The 18755-nt window shown below is 35.9% G+C and overlaps 3 protein-coding genes and 1 long non-coding RNA gene across 5 annotated transcripts; 1 reads left to right on the top strand and 3 right to left on the bottom strand.

The window, feature by feature from the left end:
• LOC104720281 (glutathione S-transferase T3-like) lies at positions 1533-4385 on the bottom strand. The gene is made up of 2 exons (XM_010438212.1): positions 3606-4385; positions 1533-1601 (listed from the first exon to the last, which is right to left on the bottom strand). The coding sequence occupies exons 1-2, from the start codon at positions 4383-4385 to the stop codon at positions 1533-1535; spliced, it is 849 nt and encodes a 282-aa protein (XP_010436514.1).
• Positions 7031-8876, bottom strand: LOC104718562. Of its 2 annotated transcripts, XR_756401.2 has the most exons (4): positions 8544-8876; positions 8049-8126; positions 7760-7929; positions 7031-7372 (listed from the first exon to the last, which is right to left on the bottom strand). It is a non-coding gene; the product is annotated as an uncharacterized LOC104718562 (long non-coding RNA). The 2 variants fall into 2 exon arrangements; XR_756400.1 differs by lacking the exons at positions 8049-8126; positions 8544-8876 and having other exon boundaries at positions 7760-8042.
• LOC104718564 (probable transcription factor KAN3) lies at positions 12004-14887 on the top strand. Its single transcript, XM_010436326.2, has 6 exons — positions 12004-12777; positions 12917-12993; positions 13758-13803; positions 13893-13980; positions 14233-14293; positions 14678-14887. The coding sequence occupies exons 1-6, from the start codon at positions 12222-12224 to the stop codon at positions 14819-14821; spliced, it is 972 nt and encodes a 323-aa protein (XP_010434628.1). The 5' UTR covers positions 12004-12221; the 3' UTR covers positions 14822-14887.
• LOC104718565 (peroxidase 41-like) lies at positions 15952-16990 on the bottom strand. The gene is given in 2 exon segments (XM_010436327.1): positions 15952-16204; positions 16207-16990. Coding segments are annotated over 2 exon segments (978 nt in total). The 5' UTR covers positions 16946-16990; the 3' UTR covers positions 15952-15965.

Raw genomic sequence — 18755 nt, forward strand, 5'->3', positions numbered from 1 at the left:
GCAGTGAAAATGCTGAACTTTGACACTAAGAGCGCCCATGAAAGGAGGAAGATGCAACTGCATGAGCTAGAGGAGATTAGGCACCTCGCCTATGAAAACTCAAAACTCTACAAGGAGCGTACCAAAGCCTACCATGACAAGCGGATCCTCACTAGGACCTTTGCACCTAATGATCAAGTCTTGTTGTTCAACTCTAGGCTGAAACTGTTTCCCGGAAAGCTAAGATCACGATGGTCCGGACCCTTCACCATCAAGGAGATTAGACCATATGGGGCTGTTGTGTTGCTGGACACAAACGGAGGAGAATTTGTGGTGAATGGACAGAGGCTGAAACTATATCTTGCCTCCTCTGAGCACGCAAGGGGTGAAACCTTCGCCCTAGGCGACCCTCCTACTGCCTAAGGAGCTTTCGAGTCAAGCTAACGACTTAAAACAAGCGCTGGGTGGGAGGCAACCCACTAGGTATATATATTGCTGAGTTTTTCTTTTTCTTTTTAGGATTTGTTTCTTCTCTTTTCGGTTTCAGGAATGTTGGAAGAAGATGCGGAGCACATGCTCGCAGAACGCGAGCAACCCGATGCACATGCTCGGCGAACTGAGAAAAAAAGAAAAAAGATGTGGAGCACATGCTCGGGGGACGCGAGCAACCCGATGCACATGCTCGGCGAACTGAGAAAAAAAGAAAAAAGATGTGGAGCACATGCTCGGGGGACGCGAGCAACCCGATGCACATGCTCGGCGAACTGAGAACAAAAGAAGAAAAAGAGAAGAGCGATTGGGCAAGGTAAGTTTAATGAATTTCAGGCCCAAGCCCAGGTAACCCACCAAATCGCAAACCCTTCTCTCTTTTCTTCTTCCTTCTTTCTTCTCTTCTTCTCCTCGTCGTCGCTCTCCACCACACCACCACCGCCGCCGACCCAAGCCCAGACGATTCCGACGCGTGATCGCGGTTACACATACCATCATTGTCCTATCCGCCTTATTTTCTTTTCATTTTTGTTGTTATCTTTATTTTTCTTCTTGTCTAGGTCTTTCTTTGGCTTATTTTCACACCGGAGACGGTGTGAAGTAAGTCCGGGAGAGGGTCACCTATGACATTTGTTTTCTTTATTTTTCTTTTTATTGAGTCAGTTTGTCATGTGAGTCGAACCAAAACTTGTGGGAATTAGGACCGAAATCTGTGATGTTTTTAACCATTTGTGAGTTTGACCGTTTTTCCTAGTGACCATTGTTGCAGAACTAAGAGTACAGAGACGAGCTAATACCTCTTCACATTCGGACCCTTCTCCTGGCCAGAAAAGGTTCATCCCATGAAGGTTTCACCGGAAAGACTTAGACTCTACTTTATTGGAACCTAACCGGATTTAAATTCTTCTCGTTTTGGGCATTAGGATAGGGAACGTGTCACATATTCAGGACTTCTTATTCATTTTGCCAATCTTGCTGATCCTGAATAGCTAGCTCATTTTAAGTTAGTACCCACCCCGAGCCTAACCTCCTTTCAAACCACTTGCACTTGTATTTTTGTTTTCTCATTCTGTGCAGCTATGTGCAAAACGGTCGGGGAGAGCAGGACTGACACAATCTCTAACTCGCTCTTGCTGGAGAACCAAAGAGGAAAGAGCCGGACGGACAGAGCACGTGCTCCAACCCAGCGAGCACCTGCTCCGAAATTATATACATCCGAGTCCGCGAGTTGTTTTGAGCAGAGAGAGAGCCTAGGATACGGTCCACATGCTCCAGGGGCAATATCAGAAGAAGATCCCCCATCATCCTTCATATGTCTAAAAAAAAAAAAAAAGCGTTTAAGGATGATGGAAAGGGACCAGAGCTAGTGTTACACACCCCCGAGCATGCGTTGTACCCTGAGGAGAAAAGAGAGGCTGAGTTTGAGAAGATAAGAAGAGGAGAGTGATTAGAGGTTGTGGACATCAATGAGTCCACTCTCCCTTACCATTTTGTGCGATATCCTGCATCTCTTTCGAAGTAATGGTAACCCCTAAACACTCTATAGCTCCACCATTAAAACAGCCTTTTATCTACCAAGCCTCGATTTCACTAGCTTAATGCCCTTAATGAGAAGCTCACGCCAATTTTAATTGAATGTAAAGAGTCTTTGTCTGGAAAGTGATCTTTTTCTGGGTTTGATTGCCAATTATGGTATTGGTTTTGGAGATGTTTGCTGGAGAAGTTTTTGGTATAGCTTGTTCTAACACATGTGGTCTGCAGGTCATGGTCTACTCACGGTTTCTGAGATTTTTGCGAGTTCCCACCTTGGCTCTCTTGGCGCTTGGTTTGAGTTTGTTTGAGGACAAACAAAGATCTAATTCCGGGGAAGTTGATATGTTACGGTTTTGACTCACTTTGACCCCGTTTATTTGATAGTTTTATAGTTGTTTGAGTCCTTTTTAGGTTATAATACGAGGCTAGGAAGCTAAAAGTAAGGATTGGAACAGCAGGAGCAATCAGAGCAGAAAGGAGTTGAATTGGAGCAGAAAAGCTGATTTTAGACCCAGGAGCACATGCTCCTGATTTCCGAGCACATGCTCCCAACTCTACGGTTTCATGACGACACGTGGCAAGCATCTAGGCGCGATTCCCTGCCTAATTCCCCTTAGTTTAGGCGATCCTTTGTGAGAGAAAGAGGGTTGAGATCGCTTTTTAATAGGAAGATTTGTATTTGGATTCTTTCCTTATTTTTCTCTACTTGTATGCTATTTAACCTAGGGTTTTGAGGGGACAGAATATACTTTTTTCTTTTGGGGTTTTGGGGCGACGTTTTTGTGAGAGGGAGAAGAGCGGCTACCTTGGGAAGCATTCTCTGAACCCTTTTTATTTTTATGTCATTGAGTTTCTCATCTTTTGCTATGATTCATTTCTCTATGTCTGAGTAGTTTTCTTTGCTAGATTAGGGGTTTCAAAAGGGGTTTCATGGGTTAGCAACAGAACACAAATAGGGCTTTATATAATCGATTGTCTTCACTATTGTTAGACTTAATGCTTAGGTTGATTTGATCACCCAATCTATGATTCTAGGTTTATCTATTCATCAAAAGTGTAATAGGTTGCTAGAAAAGACATTAGTGGGCAAATTATCCTAGACCTGCGAAAGTTGATGTGTAGGTGATTTGTGAACTTATCATTCCTGTTCTTTAATGCTTGTCTGCGATTCTGGGCTCAAACGACAGTTTAGGGTTTATGGACCGCCGAGCATGTGCTCCGGATGTCTGAGCACGTGCTCCGCGTTTCCGCACAGAATCGATCAGATAGAGTTATTGATACCACGACAGTGGATCAGTTTATATTTATGTTTGAGTTCTAGACTGGTACTTAATCTATGCCCTGAATAGTTGTTTAGTTGCTATCTCTGAAATTCCCGAGAATTACCCCTGATCTAGTGTTTTGCTTATTGCCTTTTTATACCGTTTTAATCGCGTTACTGTTACCAAACAAACCCAACTTTGAATTGTCTTAGCTTGAAATTGAACCAATAGAACCATAGAGTAAAACTTGGTCTTCGTGGGATTCGACCCCTAAGTACTACTTCTTTGCTGTGCACTTGCAGTAGGAAAATAGGGTTTAAAACTCTGTGTATCATTACCTACAGAACCATCTTCCACAGTTGGACTAACAGCCGGTTTCTTGCCTCTTTTCTTGGCAGCTTTAACCCCCGGAGGCCTCATATCAGCTCCATCATTGCTCGCTTCTGGCAACCCTTCTTCAGCGAGTTTAGTCCGCTTATGGCTACACTCCTCTGTGATCCATTTCTGATCATGCTTCAATTCCCTCCAGCAATGTCCTAGTAAAAATGGCTTGTCTATGTCATTCTTGAAAAGCTCATGCGCCATGCTCAATACATCATCTTCTGATTCTCCACTCTTTCTCCTTGAACTAACTTGTGCGTAACACCCCACAAACTTATTGACTTGGTGGTTTATCTTGTTCCACTTAGCCTTACATTGTGAAGGCCCTCTTGCTATTGAACCAGATGAGCCATCGTTTGCTTTGTAGTAGCCAGCAACCCTCTTCCAGAAACTTTGAAGCCGCTGCTCATTACTTACAATCGGATCCTTTCTTGTGTTTAACCAAGCGCTTATGAGGTTGATATCCTCCTCTGCACTCCACCGCTTTCTAATTCCTCTTTCTCCGTCTTCTTCATTCTCATCAGCAGTTAACTCTACACAGTCTTCAGATTCATTCTCTGGGTGAAGGTTTAGTGGCTGAGAAGGGAATTCAGGACTAAAGTGTATAGGCTGAGAAGAGAAGGTAGAGTTAAAGTGTATGGGTTGAAAAGAGGATGTAGAGTTAAAGTGTATAGATTGAGAAGAAGATGTATTTGGTAGAATCGGATAATCTGAACCGTTGTTGTCTTTTTGAGAATTCATTAGATCAACAAAACATGTTTGTGGAAAACGATTAAGGTTTCTAGGATCCATAGATTGTGTTAGTGAAAGCTGATGTAAAATGAAAAGGGTTTGTTGAGAAGGTTAGTTGGTAAGGTGAAGTTTACTTTTAAACCAAGTGGATTTAGGTTTTCAAATTTAATTTTTTACCTACACTACAACAACCACACATTTATCAAATTAAAACAACCTACCAACCCTACAACATCAAACAATAAGTTTCATGTTGAAGCATTCATCAATGATTGACTTGACAAGTATCTCCCTAATCAAATACTAATCGTATTTAAAACAACCAACAAACAAAAAGCAATCATCAATGCAAGCTTTAAGACCAACCACAAACAATATCTATCAACCGCAAACAATATATATCATCCCCGCATCCTAATCGTTTGAAACTAGTAATTGTTGCAAATAAATCTGAACAAGTAAAAATTAAGAAAGAACCTGAGCTAAAAGGCAGGATTAGAAAGATACGGAGGCTGTTTGGTGTGCTTGTAAATCGAGGTCTCCCAAAACGTGTCCTTGAAAAACCTGCAAAACAAATTCCACCCTCAGTTAGCCACCAACATATCACATCATATGAAAGTAAAAAAAAATTGTGACTGTAATTATAATAAACACAACAAAACTGTAATTCTTAACCTCTTGGTTGATTCTGTAGGAGGATGAGTAATGGATATCAAATCAGATAAGGCACCTATATCTGTTTGGCAATGCACAAACAAGATCACCTTCTCCAGTGGTTCATTCGTTGAAACCATCTCGGAGCTACACCTGCTGCACAATATAACAAACAAGAAGCAACATTGTTAAACAAACAATTGAACACTAAACTGTAATTGTAAACAAAACAACAAACCAATTGATATAAAAGTAAGTTAGATCAGGGTTGTCAGGATTGGAACACATTAACACAACCTGTTTTGTTTAAACACATCAAAAGAAACAACAAACCAATTGATTTAATAGACAAACACAAGAGTACTTGTAAATCGATACCTCTGTAATGGTTTGGATCTCTCTCTCTCTCTCTCTCTCTCTCTCTCTCTCTCTCTCTCTCTCTCTCTCTCTCTCTCTCTCTAACAATCAATCAGATTAATTCGAAACCCTAACAAAAACATGCAATCAATCAGAAATTGCAAAACCAAGATTAACATCAAATTAATTTCACAATCGATGCCTAATAAGTCAAATCAAGTACTGCAAAGATTAACAATTCTAACCAGCAATCGAATTAATACGAAACCCTAACAATTAAAGACCACCGGAGATGAATTTGAAACACATAAAAACATAAATCAGAAGACGAACCGTATCTCTCCAAATCGTTAGACGGTGGACCTCGCCGGAGATCCGCAGTTGTCCCACCACTCCTCCGCCGTCGTTGTCCCACCACTGTGGAACCTTCGCCGTCGCCAAATCGTGAGAACCGAAGTGACAAACCCTAATGAATGGGTTACGCCAATACAGTCTCCAATCACCCTCCGTTTATCCCAAAAACCATCAAGATTTAACCGGATTAATCAACTGATTTGATGTTAATCGGTGGATTGTTCCGATGGAGAAGAATCGATTTATCTCCCACGAACGAGAGAGAAAAGAAAGAAGAGATACATCGAGAAAGAATGAAAAAAAAATTTACGTTTTATATTTATCATGTTACCAATCAACCTATGATACATATTGTTGCTCAAGGGGTTTCTCCCACACCTTCCCACAGAACCGATATTCGGCGTATTGGACTCAAATATTGGTTTTTTAATATACTTTTGGGCCCCAAAAGAGAGAGTAACACACCAAGTTACCGGAGTAATCATGCTCTAATGATGATCTTAGTTCCTCCTGGTTCTTCTTAGTTCTTACTATATCCATGCGATCACGAGCCTTACGATTCCGTCCTTTACTCGGTTGGTACTTGTACTTAATGTAGAAAAATGCATTTCTTGTCTTGAGTCTTTCACTTGGTGGCTCCATGTTTTCCTTGGTTTCTACCGCTACCTTAAGAATCATCAATTGCGATAGATTTCGGCTGCAACAAATAATATATATTTTTCCATGTTTTGAGTTATACATATGTTCGTTCGCACACAAAATTGTAATGATTTCTTAACAATAATTATTATTTATATGTCCATTTCATAATTTCATTGTATTTTTGCTTTGTCTTTCTCACTATTTGGCCGTCGCCGTCGTGGAACAACCATTCCCAGATCTCTTTTCTTAGGGTTGATTAAATGTAATTTAAAAAAAAAAGAAGAATTTGATTTACACATATACTTAAAAAGGTTGTTCTTTTTTCTCTTTACATGGCACAAAAAAAAAAGAATTGTTTTTTGGATCCCCAAAAAATGATTGATTATGTCTTATTCGCTTAAAAATTTGCAAAAGTAAACAGTCTAATTCTCAGAGCATCACTAGTGGAGTACCTCTGCTAAGTTACTCACAAATTAATTAATTATATAATTAATATTAATTTAAGTAAAACAACCCTAAGAGTATTTTTGCAAAATCATTATTTTACTAGAGAACCCAAAGAAGGTTGCTCAATTTTTTTAAAATAATAATTTTTTAATTTGTGTAATTTTCTAATCTAAAATGATAAAACATTTACAAGGAACATCTACAATAAAAATTCAATTGATATAGAAGAAAACTCAAAATGGTGAAATATCTACAAGGAACCTATATTGCAGAACAACAAAAGCTCACTTAAACAATGTTTCAAGAAGTTGTCCACACTCATCCTTAAACAATGTTTCAATGATTCAAAATGATTCACAATTGTGGATATGAAAAGATTAACAATGATTCACTTAAACATTGTTGTAACATTGAATTTTGAATTTACAAAGAGTACTTGAAGCAGCATGCCATAACACAGAATCTACAACTCTTATACAAGACCGTTGATGTTTTTTTTCTTCATGGGATTCCACTGAATCCAAAATAGCTTGTTGTATGTTCTGTATCACACCAACATATTAATAAGAACCATGAAAAAAGGAACCTGGTAGAATGTTCCTTAAGTGTTGAAGCTCTGGCAGAATAAAAACCATCAGCATAAAACAGGAGATGCAACCAATTACAGACCACAAAACAAGTACTATAAACTAAAGATATCAGAAAGAGCAAGAGAGTCCTATACAATACAAACGTAACAGAGTCATCAACAATGAAGGAGAAAAAAACATCTACTCCAAAACCATATTCAATTATAAAAAGAGATCGGCAGTGCAAATGCTTCAGACACGTTACATAAAAGATATTCAGCAAAAAATCAACTATCTCAGTCTATGTCTACTATATTTATCAAAGTTAGAAACGATTTGTAGAAGAAACTGTAAAATTACCTTGGTCAGTAGTTGTATGAGGAGCCTAGTCAAAAACGAGATGTTGAGCTTAACACTCTGTTCGATGTCTTGAGATGTTGAGCTTAAGCTTGAGCTTGTGCTTGATTGCTACTGAGGAGAAGGAGCAACTAATCCTACTCCTGATCCTGGTGATCTGAATCTCCCTGCTCCTGCAAAATCAAGAAATTAATGAATGATCAATCAATAACAACCTATTAGCTGTCTAGAAAACCAACTCAACGAATGTTTCTTGACAGGGGAAAAGGGAAAAATATCCAAAGAACTAGACCTGCATCTTCAGACCCGCTTGACAAGGATCAATCAAAGCCATCACAGATCAATCGTAGTGCATCCTCCTCCACAAAATCTAAATCAACAAAACAAAACAAACGACAAGTTAATTTGATGCAATTTAGAAAACCCAAAGTTGAAAATTAAGAAGCAAGAACGAAGTGCCTCAGCAAATATATAGATCGATCATAGCATCATAGGATTCGCTTCAAAAAAAAACCAGCACGACGAACAAAGCAAACTACAATAATCAGAGACTAAAGAATAAGAATAACCGAGGGAGAACTACAACAACTAGAGATGCAATTGAAAGAGAGCAACAAATCCTAGAGAATATTTCACAAGTAGGAACAAACCCTCTAATCTTAAACTGGAAAAATTAATCGACTCAAGGTGATCGATTGATTTCTATGGATTCCGTCAAGAGATAAAAGAGAGAGATGTCGCGAAGAGATAAAAGAGAGAGGGATAGATAAAAATTAATCGATTCAACCTGTTCTTTTTTGTTCTCCTAGTGTTGTGGTTTCTCCTCCTGACTAGTGACGGCGTCGTTTTTAGTACCATTTTCATCTCCTTCTTCATAGCTGATTTCACGTTCGCTGGCAGTCTCGAATCCGTAAGAATCATCTTCGTCGACTTGTTTCGTCTCCGTCGTGGGTTGATGCGGTGAAGACGAAGACGAGGGCTTTGGTTCGGTTTTGATGAGAATCTTATTCTCGGGTGACCATCAATCCTCCAGTCGAATCGATTGATTTTTCTAGACCATCGATTCGCCTTTTTAGATCGAGAGAGCAAATAGAGAGAAGATCGGGAAAGAAAAAGGAAGAAAATAGAAAACAAAAATCTTTTATATTTATGTATCAACGTACCAAAACACGCCACGTAGCATTGCTTAATGGGTTGCTCAATTCCCAAAATTATCCAAAAAACTCTTAATGCATTTCCTTAAACTTTGTCTCTGTACTGATTTTCAATTACTTTACTATTAAAGATAACACAAATTTAATACTGGCAACAATGAAAGTGGGTAGGTCATTTTATAGTACTTGATGGAACAGTAAGTGAATACTATTACTGTGAAATAAGTATTAAAAAAAAAAATCATATACCTCTCCACAGCATTAAAATGCGTATTTTTGTCATATTCTTACAACTAAAGAAATTCAAGGATTCAAATGGCAATGACACAAATAAAATATGAAAAAAAAATAAAAACTTAAAAGGGCTTTGTATCTTGCGTCTATATTAAAGCTACCAAATCGGTATACAAGAGCGGTAATTGCATTTAACTAGAATTGGTTAATTTGAATTTTGAAGAGTTTCAAAAAAATTTTTTTTTTTTTTTTGTTTTAAGGAGAGAAAAATAAAAACGTTTGAAGAGAATGAAAACTCAATATCGAACTTGGTGTTTCTAGTAGATTTCTAGAAATATCTCTAGCGAGATATAAGATTCCACCTCGAGATCCATATTCGTAAAAATCGTTATTGTTGTTTTTATATTCTTTTGCATGCAATGCAAGATCAAACGAACGAGTGAGAGAGAGAGAGTAATTCTCCGAAGGTTCGAAGGTTCGAAGGTTTGCAATCCTAACAACAATATATTTTGATAGAATTACAAAATTAATGATGATAAAACTATCAAACGAAATAACACATGCATGAGTCTATTACAAAAATATAAGAATTCATGTAGCAATAACATGAATTCTCATCAAAATACTCATCAATAAAAAATTAATATAGAAAGGAGAGAGAATAAGAAAGGAAGGGATCGATGCTCAGATTGCTTCCGGAAAAAACAATTTTCAGAATTTTCTCACAAGTGTCATTTAATTACTGGTTAATATTAATACAAAATCATAAATATATATGTTTAATTAAAATAATAATTTTTTTTTTAAAGCAACCCGTTAATGATGGTCTTACAAACCTACAATACAATAAGTAAATTTAGTCAAATGTAGTTTCCCTTTATTAAACGACACACGTATAACCAGGTACGATTGTTTTTAATAACGTTCCCCCCCCTCCCTCTTTGAAAAAGATAATTAATTTTTGGAGTTAAAGTTTGTAAGCAACTCTTTTGTCCGAATTTAAATGTGGGTTCTTATCAAAATCAACAAAGATTAGATTTGCTTAAAAATCTCCCAAAAAGATTCGTGGGGGCAATTATTCTAACAAGCTCCAAATCTTTTTCCTACTACTTTATAAAAGATTCAGTGTGCTTCCTACTTTTTTTTCAATTCAATCAATCTTTTTCCTATTTGTACTTCTTCTTTTCACATTTTGAAGGATTTTCGTTTTGTGTTTAAGTGTGGGTGCTGTGATTTAGATATGATAGGAGTGGGAATACTCTTATTGATGTGAAATTTAGACACTAAGTTGAAGTGGACAGCATGCTTTTTCACTAGCTCTTACGTCCCCGTGTCGGAGTAACTTACTCAAATTGATGGGAACCTTTCTTCTCTATTTGATCCCCTAGCATATATTTTCAATATATAGTTTCTCTGATTTATCTCCAATATTTATCTATCACTTAATCCGACCACTCAGAACTTATCATGATTATATAGTGTCTTGTTCGTATATGACGAGAAGGCTTGCTTACTACAAAACTCAAGTACTAGTGATGATAGTTCAGTCGCAAATTGCTGAATAACAAAAAAAGATTCAATCAATATTATTGTCGTAATGATCCTGTTAAAAACGAATCAAAATTTACATAATATATATATACCTAGTAATACGTTTTAAAACTCATTATACTCTTCTAACTTAGTCTTATGCATCGTCGGTTGGTAGTGCCTCCAATGAAGTAATTTAATCTTTTTTTCTTTTTAGTTTTTTCCTCTATTAAAATTCGTTTCCTTTTGTCTTATGTCGTTCCTCGTGCATGCTGGAACTAAACTGGAATGATCAACTTTTACGGAAACCTATTTTTGGATTCAGATTTTGTTAGTTTAATCAAATATGTGTAAAATAAAAATTAAAAAATCAAATGAATCTAAGAATCGTCCCCAACATTATCTGTCGATGTATGGGCTTAGGGGACATGAATTATCAAAGGGCATTTTGGGAATCATATCTTGGACTGGCCATCGGTGGCAATAGGGCCAAAATTAAATTAATGTCGTATAGTATTTGATGAAATGGAGTTAATGCTTGGCTGGATAAATAAATAAAAAAACTTGTTTTGAAAATAATCTAATAAACAATACACATAATAATCGAAATCATGTATATTTTGGACCATTTTCTTTAAATTTCATCTTATCACGTAAACAAAATCATCTGCTCCACAAGAAAGAAAAGAACCAAAACAAAACATTTTCAGGTATTAATAAAACGCAATAGCATATTCAATTTATTCTTAGGCAACCAGCCACCCAAGATCGTAAAGCAAAGAAATGTTCGGTATAATTCCAAACTCCAACTTCAAAGAAGACAAAGAATTAAACCAATAAACAAGACAAACAACAAGTGACGACGAGACTTAAGTTTTTTTTTTTTTTTTTAATTAATGTCTCCCCCATCTCTTAAATTTCATGCATGTTTATATTTCGATATATCGTATCAGTTTATCAACTAAACAAGTAGCTATAGCAAAAAAAAAAAAATCATTTGATTTAATTATAAATTTTCATGAATGATTATTATAAAAATACACACACACACACGCATCTTTCAGTTTCAACCCAAGTGTCATTTTCACATGTAAATCTGAACACAAAAAATCGAATAATTCCATACATTATTGTTTTATTATACCATCATTAAATACTGATATGTGATAGATGATATCTACATTGTAACAAAATATGCCATAGAAATTGATTTTTCCATCACAAATGAAGAAAAGGGAAAAAAAAATTAAATGGAAATTCATGTTTCACCCAACCCCTTTATTAGACTCTTAAAGTGTCATTTTCTCAAAGGGAACAGAGAAGAAAGAGACTTCTCATTTCCCTCATACCTTTTGCCATCCCTATTTCTTTTTTTCTCTCTCTCTCTCTCCCTCTCTAATTCTTTACAACTGCTTTTCTCCTCCCACCAAGAACCAAAATTCATTTAGTTAAGAAGAAGAAAAAAACACCCTTTTTGAAATAAATAACATTATACCCCCAAAGTTCATCAAGATTATCCCAAAATCACTCACAATTATCTGTTTGTTATGGAGCTGTTTCCTTCACAACCTGACTTGTACTTGAAAATCAGCAGAAGAAGAGAAGAAGAAAAAGAAAATCAAGAACAAGAAGTTGAAAGGAGATTATTAGGGTTTAGGAGTAAAGCCTCAGATTCAGACAGAGATTCTTCTGGCAACCTCATCCACGCCCTCCAGTTCACATCTTCAAAGAGTGAACCCATCAAGACTGATAATAATCAAGAAAACAATGAATCTCTCGATCAAGACTTGAGATCTATGTTGATGATGAGACCAATAAGAGGAATTCCTCTATACAAGAATCAAGTTCGTGACCACTACTACTACTCATCTACCTCTCCCTCTCCTTTCTTCTTCAGTGAAGTCAATGGCCAACACGCTAGTCGTCGCATAATCACAAACCCTAATTGTAGTTATAATCTTCACCACCGTAATCGGCGTCAAACTCAGCCGCAGTCGCCTAGATTCACGGCCAAACGAGGGGTAAGGGCTCCAAGGATGCGGTGGACGGCGACCCTTCATGCCCATTTTGTACACGCTGTTCAATTATTGGGTGGTCATGAAAGTATTGTCCTTTTTCACTATTACCCCTTTTTATAATTATTTTATCTCTCTCTTTTTGTTTTTTCCTTTTTAAAAAAATGAATACTTTGATAGATTATTCTATCTTATTGATTGATATTGCGAGTATGCATAATATTCAGGAGCAACCCCAAAATCAGTACTTGAACTGATGGATGTGCAAGATCTCACATTGGCTCATGTTAAATCCCATCTACAGGTAATCTCATTAAGTTGCTTATATAATGTATACGTGAATATAAAATCAATTTAGACCCTTTAAACTTATTGTCTTAAATATATGAATAAGTTTATGAACCGAACCCACTGCACTTTCGTTTATGAGATGACCGAATATTTTCTGTGATTAATTTGGCATAGTTAATTGAGTATACTTTTGGTCGCCACCATATATCGAAAGACATATATATACCATGTGAAGAAAAGAAAAGAAAAGAAAAAATCAGAAGCGAAGGAATCAAAAGCTAGATATAGCCAAAGGGTAAGAAAAAAAGTCCTTTCATAACTAGAGAGAGATGCAGTAGAAAAGTAAAGTACAAAGGAGGCATCATTCCTCAATGATGATATATGTAGATTGATATGTGCACACATATATGTATATGCATGATTCTTCAATGATAACATACACTATAAGTTACTTTTTATATAATTTGACTATGGTTAGAAACTTAGAATAAGACATGTAGACCCATGCACACACCCCATCTCTCTGTGTATGGCTGAACATTTTCATGAATCGTAAATGCTTTCTGTTTTACTCTGCCCTCTCTTTTTTTCTTACTTTATCCATCTCTGTCTCTATGTGCGTGCATATCTAATAGTATATATATATAGGTGCTCACACACGTGAGTAGAACAAGTCTCTCACACACAATATATATGTATATGTATTAAGTATTAACTGATAGATATATTAACTTATGGTTAATATATTTTTTGTAATCTAATTTTATAATGTTTCAGATGTATCGGACCATCAAATCTACTGAAAAACCTACAACGTCATCAGGTTATATGACTGATTAATCTGTTGATTTAATTCAGTTATGATATCTATCAAATACAGTATACCTGATAAATGTGTATGTGTGTATATAGGGCAGTCAGATACTTGTGAGAATGGAACACAAGTAAACAGTGAGAGAGAAGCAACGGATCTCCAAGGTCTATGGAATAACTCCTCAAGGTATGTTATGTTTTTAATATTACAAGTATTAATTTAGTATTTGTTTTATTAATTTTTTGGTGTTTAGTTTGTCGGACATATAGCTATATACTTATAAGGCAACTTTCTATATTTGCATCATACAGTATGATAAACTTAACACATTTGTATTCTTTTGTTAGTTGAGTCTAGAATCATTTACATTATTTTATTTTTTTTCGCTTCTCTTCAAGAGTTTACTGTGGTATAAATTGGATGTCTATGTGTAAACAGTGAAGCTCGGTTCCATTTAAAGGCAAAGGCATCATCAGGTGTGGACATTTCATCCAATGAGGTATCAGATTTCAAACCAAAAGGCACTAGAATAAAACGAAAAACTGCAAAATTCGAGGGTGACAAAAGAAAAAGTTTTTATAAAGTTTGTATAATTTACTTTTCCTCTTCCATTTGGGTAAAAAAAAAAAAAAAGTGTTTTTCTTCTTTTATGTTTGTCTCAAAAGCAGAGAAAATAATGACTTTTTTTGTCTATCATACTTTCTTTACATAACCCATTCCAATAGTTTTTTAGTCTTAACATTTTCAAAATAAAATTTCGTCCAAAAAATTCAAAATAATTTACTTCGACATTTCAGTTTAGAACTAAACGAAAATATTCAGTCTATAGAAAATGTTATATGAGAATATCATTCTAATTTATATACTCTTTAAATATATGTAGAATAAATGGAAGAATATGGATGGAAGATGTTCAAGCAACGAACGACTGTCGTCGGATTCGTCAAGCCTCACAGGGACAAGACGAGAGACTGAAACTCCCAATCTGGATTTCACTTTAGCTACACCGAATCTTTCAGCTCCTTAAATTTCTATATATTTATACTAAAAATTGTCTATGAAAAAAAAAAAGACAATATATATGCTTTTTTGTTTTTACAATATATATGCTTACGGTATGAAAAAAAAAGTATATGAAAATAGCGTTTATTTCTTCAAATATTTATTTGTAGTTTTGTCTGTTAAAACCCTTTTTCTTTTTCTTTTTCTTTTTGGGTCTTTAATTTGAGATGCTTTATATATACAGACTTCTTGCCGCGAATGGAATAATAATATCTTTTTTTTCTTTTGGGTACGAATGGAATAAAATTATTTGGTCATCATTACAGCGATGAATTGCTTCGACTGATCCACGTGTGTCCAAATCGGAATGCTTTATTACTGAACACATGGTTGTCTGACACGTGTTGGACCCTTACGACGTTGACCCGCCAAAGACTTAATTTTTCTTTACAAATATGTCAAATATTATTCTATAGACAAAAAAAGAGAATAAAACGAAGTAAAATTAGTATAGTCCATCCAAAATCTAAATGCTAAGAAACTTATCTCATAAAAACCTTGTTTTTATTAGCTAACTTAAAGATCTTTTGCTACATGAAGCATATGATAATAAAGCGTAATAATACATACTCTTAGTTAAATATAATTTTACTAATATTTTAGATTAGTCGAATAAAAAACATATGCAAAGTCAGAGACTATTTCTATAACAGAAGATATCATAATCTTATGCCAAATGGAGGGAGCAATATATGTAATTACCAGTGAAAAGGCCTTGTAAAGTCACAAGTTGCGGTTTTTTTTCTCCTTCAAAGGGGTAGAATTAATTCCGATTTTATTCGTCGAAGCTTGGCCCAGAGTTAAAGTTAAAAGCCTTAAAGGAGACACTCGTGTTCTCGGAAGGTGCCGCAATAAGAGGAAACATAAAGAAGAAGATGATGGAGAGGAAAATCAAGAATTTTAAGTTTTATTCTCTACTGCAAAATAACACCTAATACAATTTATATGACGACATACATTAGTGTAAATTTCATGCTATGTAAATTGTTATATTAACTGACTATACCTACATTTTTTAATTTTTTTTGTGCAACCACTATACCTACATCTTATTCCAGAAGTTAATACAAAGAAAACTGAACTCATTTAAGTTCTTCTGTTTATGTTACTTATACGTTAAGATTGTTGAAGTGATCGCATCTGCGTCTCACCTCTCCATCTCCTTCGCCTTTAACACCAACCGTGCCTAGTTTCTCCATGGCACGTGCAAAATCTTCGAAGAAAGCCGTCTGATTATTCGCATATAGTTCCACAAACGGTCTCGTGCTAGTGTCTTTAAACAAGATTTGGTCGGAAGCTAGCAATCCAAGCCCTCGTTTCAAGTTTTTGAAATACATGTTATCGAATTTCCCGGCGTCACCGGATCGAGAAACGCTGCCATCGTCTTGTTGGTCGTGTAGTTCTTGCATAGATTTTTAAGAACGCCTGCGAATCGCGCGTCGAGTCCTGGATCAGTATTGGGGAATATCCGGTTGCTGAATTCTTTGCAGTGTGAGACTCCGATCGTATGCCCTCCGCTTAACGCAACCAGCTCCTTTAGAGTGAAACCATTCTTCTTGAATATCGATAACATGTCGGGGACGGACTGGCTCGCTAGAGGTAGATTTCCTTTGACTTTATGGGCTTTCGACTCACGACCATCTTTACGGCCCAATTTGACTTCATAGAAAGGCCCACCAACCATTGTGACAAGGTCACGTGTGGCCTGAGCCAGGATGTCTGCGCAAGATACCACACCGGGACAAGACAATTCAAGAGCGGTTTTGATGCGTGTCACAATGTCGAACGCATCTCCCGGGAGTGACTCGTTGAGGTCATCGTCGCGTTCGGCTTTGTTGAAAGAATTTGTAGCGATTAGGACAGAAGCATCGCATCCTTCCAAGAAACAATCATGGAAAAAGAGACGGAGCGTTCCACCAGCTGTCGTCGGCTGCTGACCTTGCTTTGGTGTCACGGTTTCACGTACGATTTTACTAAAATCGGGACATGTTTTTTGGTAATAATCTTTCGTTAAATTTGGAGGTGGTGCCGAACTTATAAACGGGACGAAGACTAGGACGAGGAAGAGAACACGAATATACAAAGACATCTTGGATTTTACGTGACAATTATATCGAGTTTTACAAAAGAAATATTGTTTGTAAAATATGGAAATGGAATTGAAATGTAGATGTCTAAGAGGTAGACTTCTTTTTATTGGATTATTGTCGGTGAAAAATAGAAGCATGTACGTGTGGTTAGAGTTTGGCTTTTTGTATATTCTTTCAATTTCTGTGATTGTCTATATTTAGTTTTTGCTTTAGCTTCATTTTCCACTAGAAACGTTTTCTAACACAAATTAATTATGAAATCGATTGGTTTCTAGGTTAATTAAACCACAAACATGGAATGCTAATTGGGGAAGTGTGAAAATGTGAACTTGTGAAGAGTGAAAGCGTTACGTTGGAATATGTAAACCACGTTGGGATTATATATTTGGGTCATAGGGTCGTGTGATATACTTCCGTACGTTATAAGCTACAGACTCCGCATGGATGATATATACTGTATCATTGATATATCACCATTTTCCTCCGCTGATTAAACGAATATTTTTCCATGATTAAAACACCATCTACAAATTAAATCACATATTCTTTAGCAACAAGCTGATGGGTATAAGGGATGATCGAGTGATTACTGATCTGGTTTGGTAATATAACCCATGAGGAATATGACCCAAAGCAGACGCCTTAATTACATTGTGGAAAGAATAAACAAAGACTTAATTAGTACTCATCTTTTTGAAAGAAAATTGGGATGGTGATTAATTAACTAAAGCATTTACAAGAAAACATTATTGCTGGTCAGAGATAATGAAAGTTTATGTTAGGATAGTTAACTTTGATCTCGTCTAATGTTGCTCTTTTTTTTTTTTTTTCTTTTTTTTTGACAACTCGTCTAATGTTGCTGCTCTTGATTTGAAAATTAATAAATAAAACAAAAAATAATTAAGACCATTGTTGACTTCTGAGTTATGGCTAATAAAATCATGAAATTGCTTGGCATGCCATCCCCCTTACATCAATTTGTTGCTTACCTTGCCACCACATGTCTCCATTTTTATGTCATCTTGTTGACACCTCTATTTATTAGTAAATTCCTACCATTCTTTCTAACCAACAACACATGCCACAAAATTAAATAACCAAATTAGTTAGATATTAATTTTAGCTTACGTGTTATTTGCTTATAAAGTAGTATAACCGTGCGTATATAATGGTACATACTGAGTGGCGGATCTACAGTGTAAGTAGGTGGGGCACGTGCCCCACACTGATTATTATATATTATTTAGTAAACATGTACAATGATTATTTGTTGGATCAGTTGGTAGTAAATATTGTTTGTTTAAATCGCAGGTGTCATGTTCGATGCCATCATTTACCGTTTTTTTTACCTTCTTCCTGCATATAGTATACTTGTGTATTAAATTTTAGATATATTAATAATATGTGCCCAGGTTCAAAACTCTCCTGGATCCGCCACAACATACATATATATTCCTCCTAACATTTGATATAAACTTGATTTTCTTTGTACGTATATATGATTTCAATTTTTTCTAACCCATATAAAATATGACACAAGTTGTAATGATGACCACAACCTAGCTATCTCTACCTATAGCATTTTGAAGAGGACTCAAACATCAAATAATATGCAACTGCAAAGTGTGTGAAGCATATATTAAAGGATCGAGGAAACGTGAAGTGGACATATATAGAAGGGGATAATCTTCTTTTGTTTTTTTAAGCATTGGACGTCATTTATTCTTTAAATAAGAATATCAAACTACATGAATCTACACCTTTCAATTTGTGACAGCAAACAAAAAACACACAGTAAGTATTTGGGGT

Source organism: Camelina sativa, chromosome 10 (assembly GCF_000633955.1).
Source record: "Camelina sativa cultivar DH55 chromosome 10, Cs, whole genome shotgun sequence".
Taxonomy (NCBI): domain Eukaryota; kingdom Viridiplantae; phylum Streptophyta; class Magnoliopsida; order Brassicales; family Brassicaceae; genus Camelina; species Camelina sativa.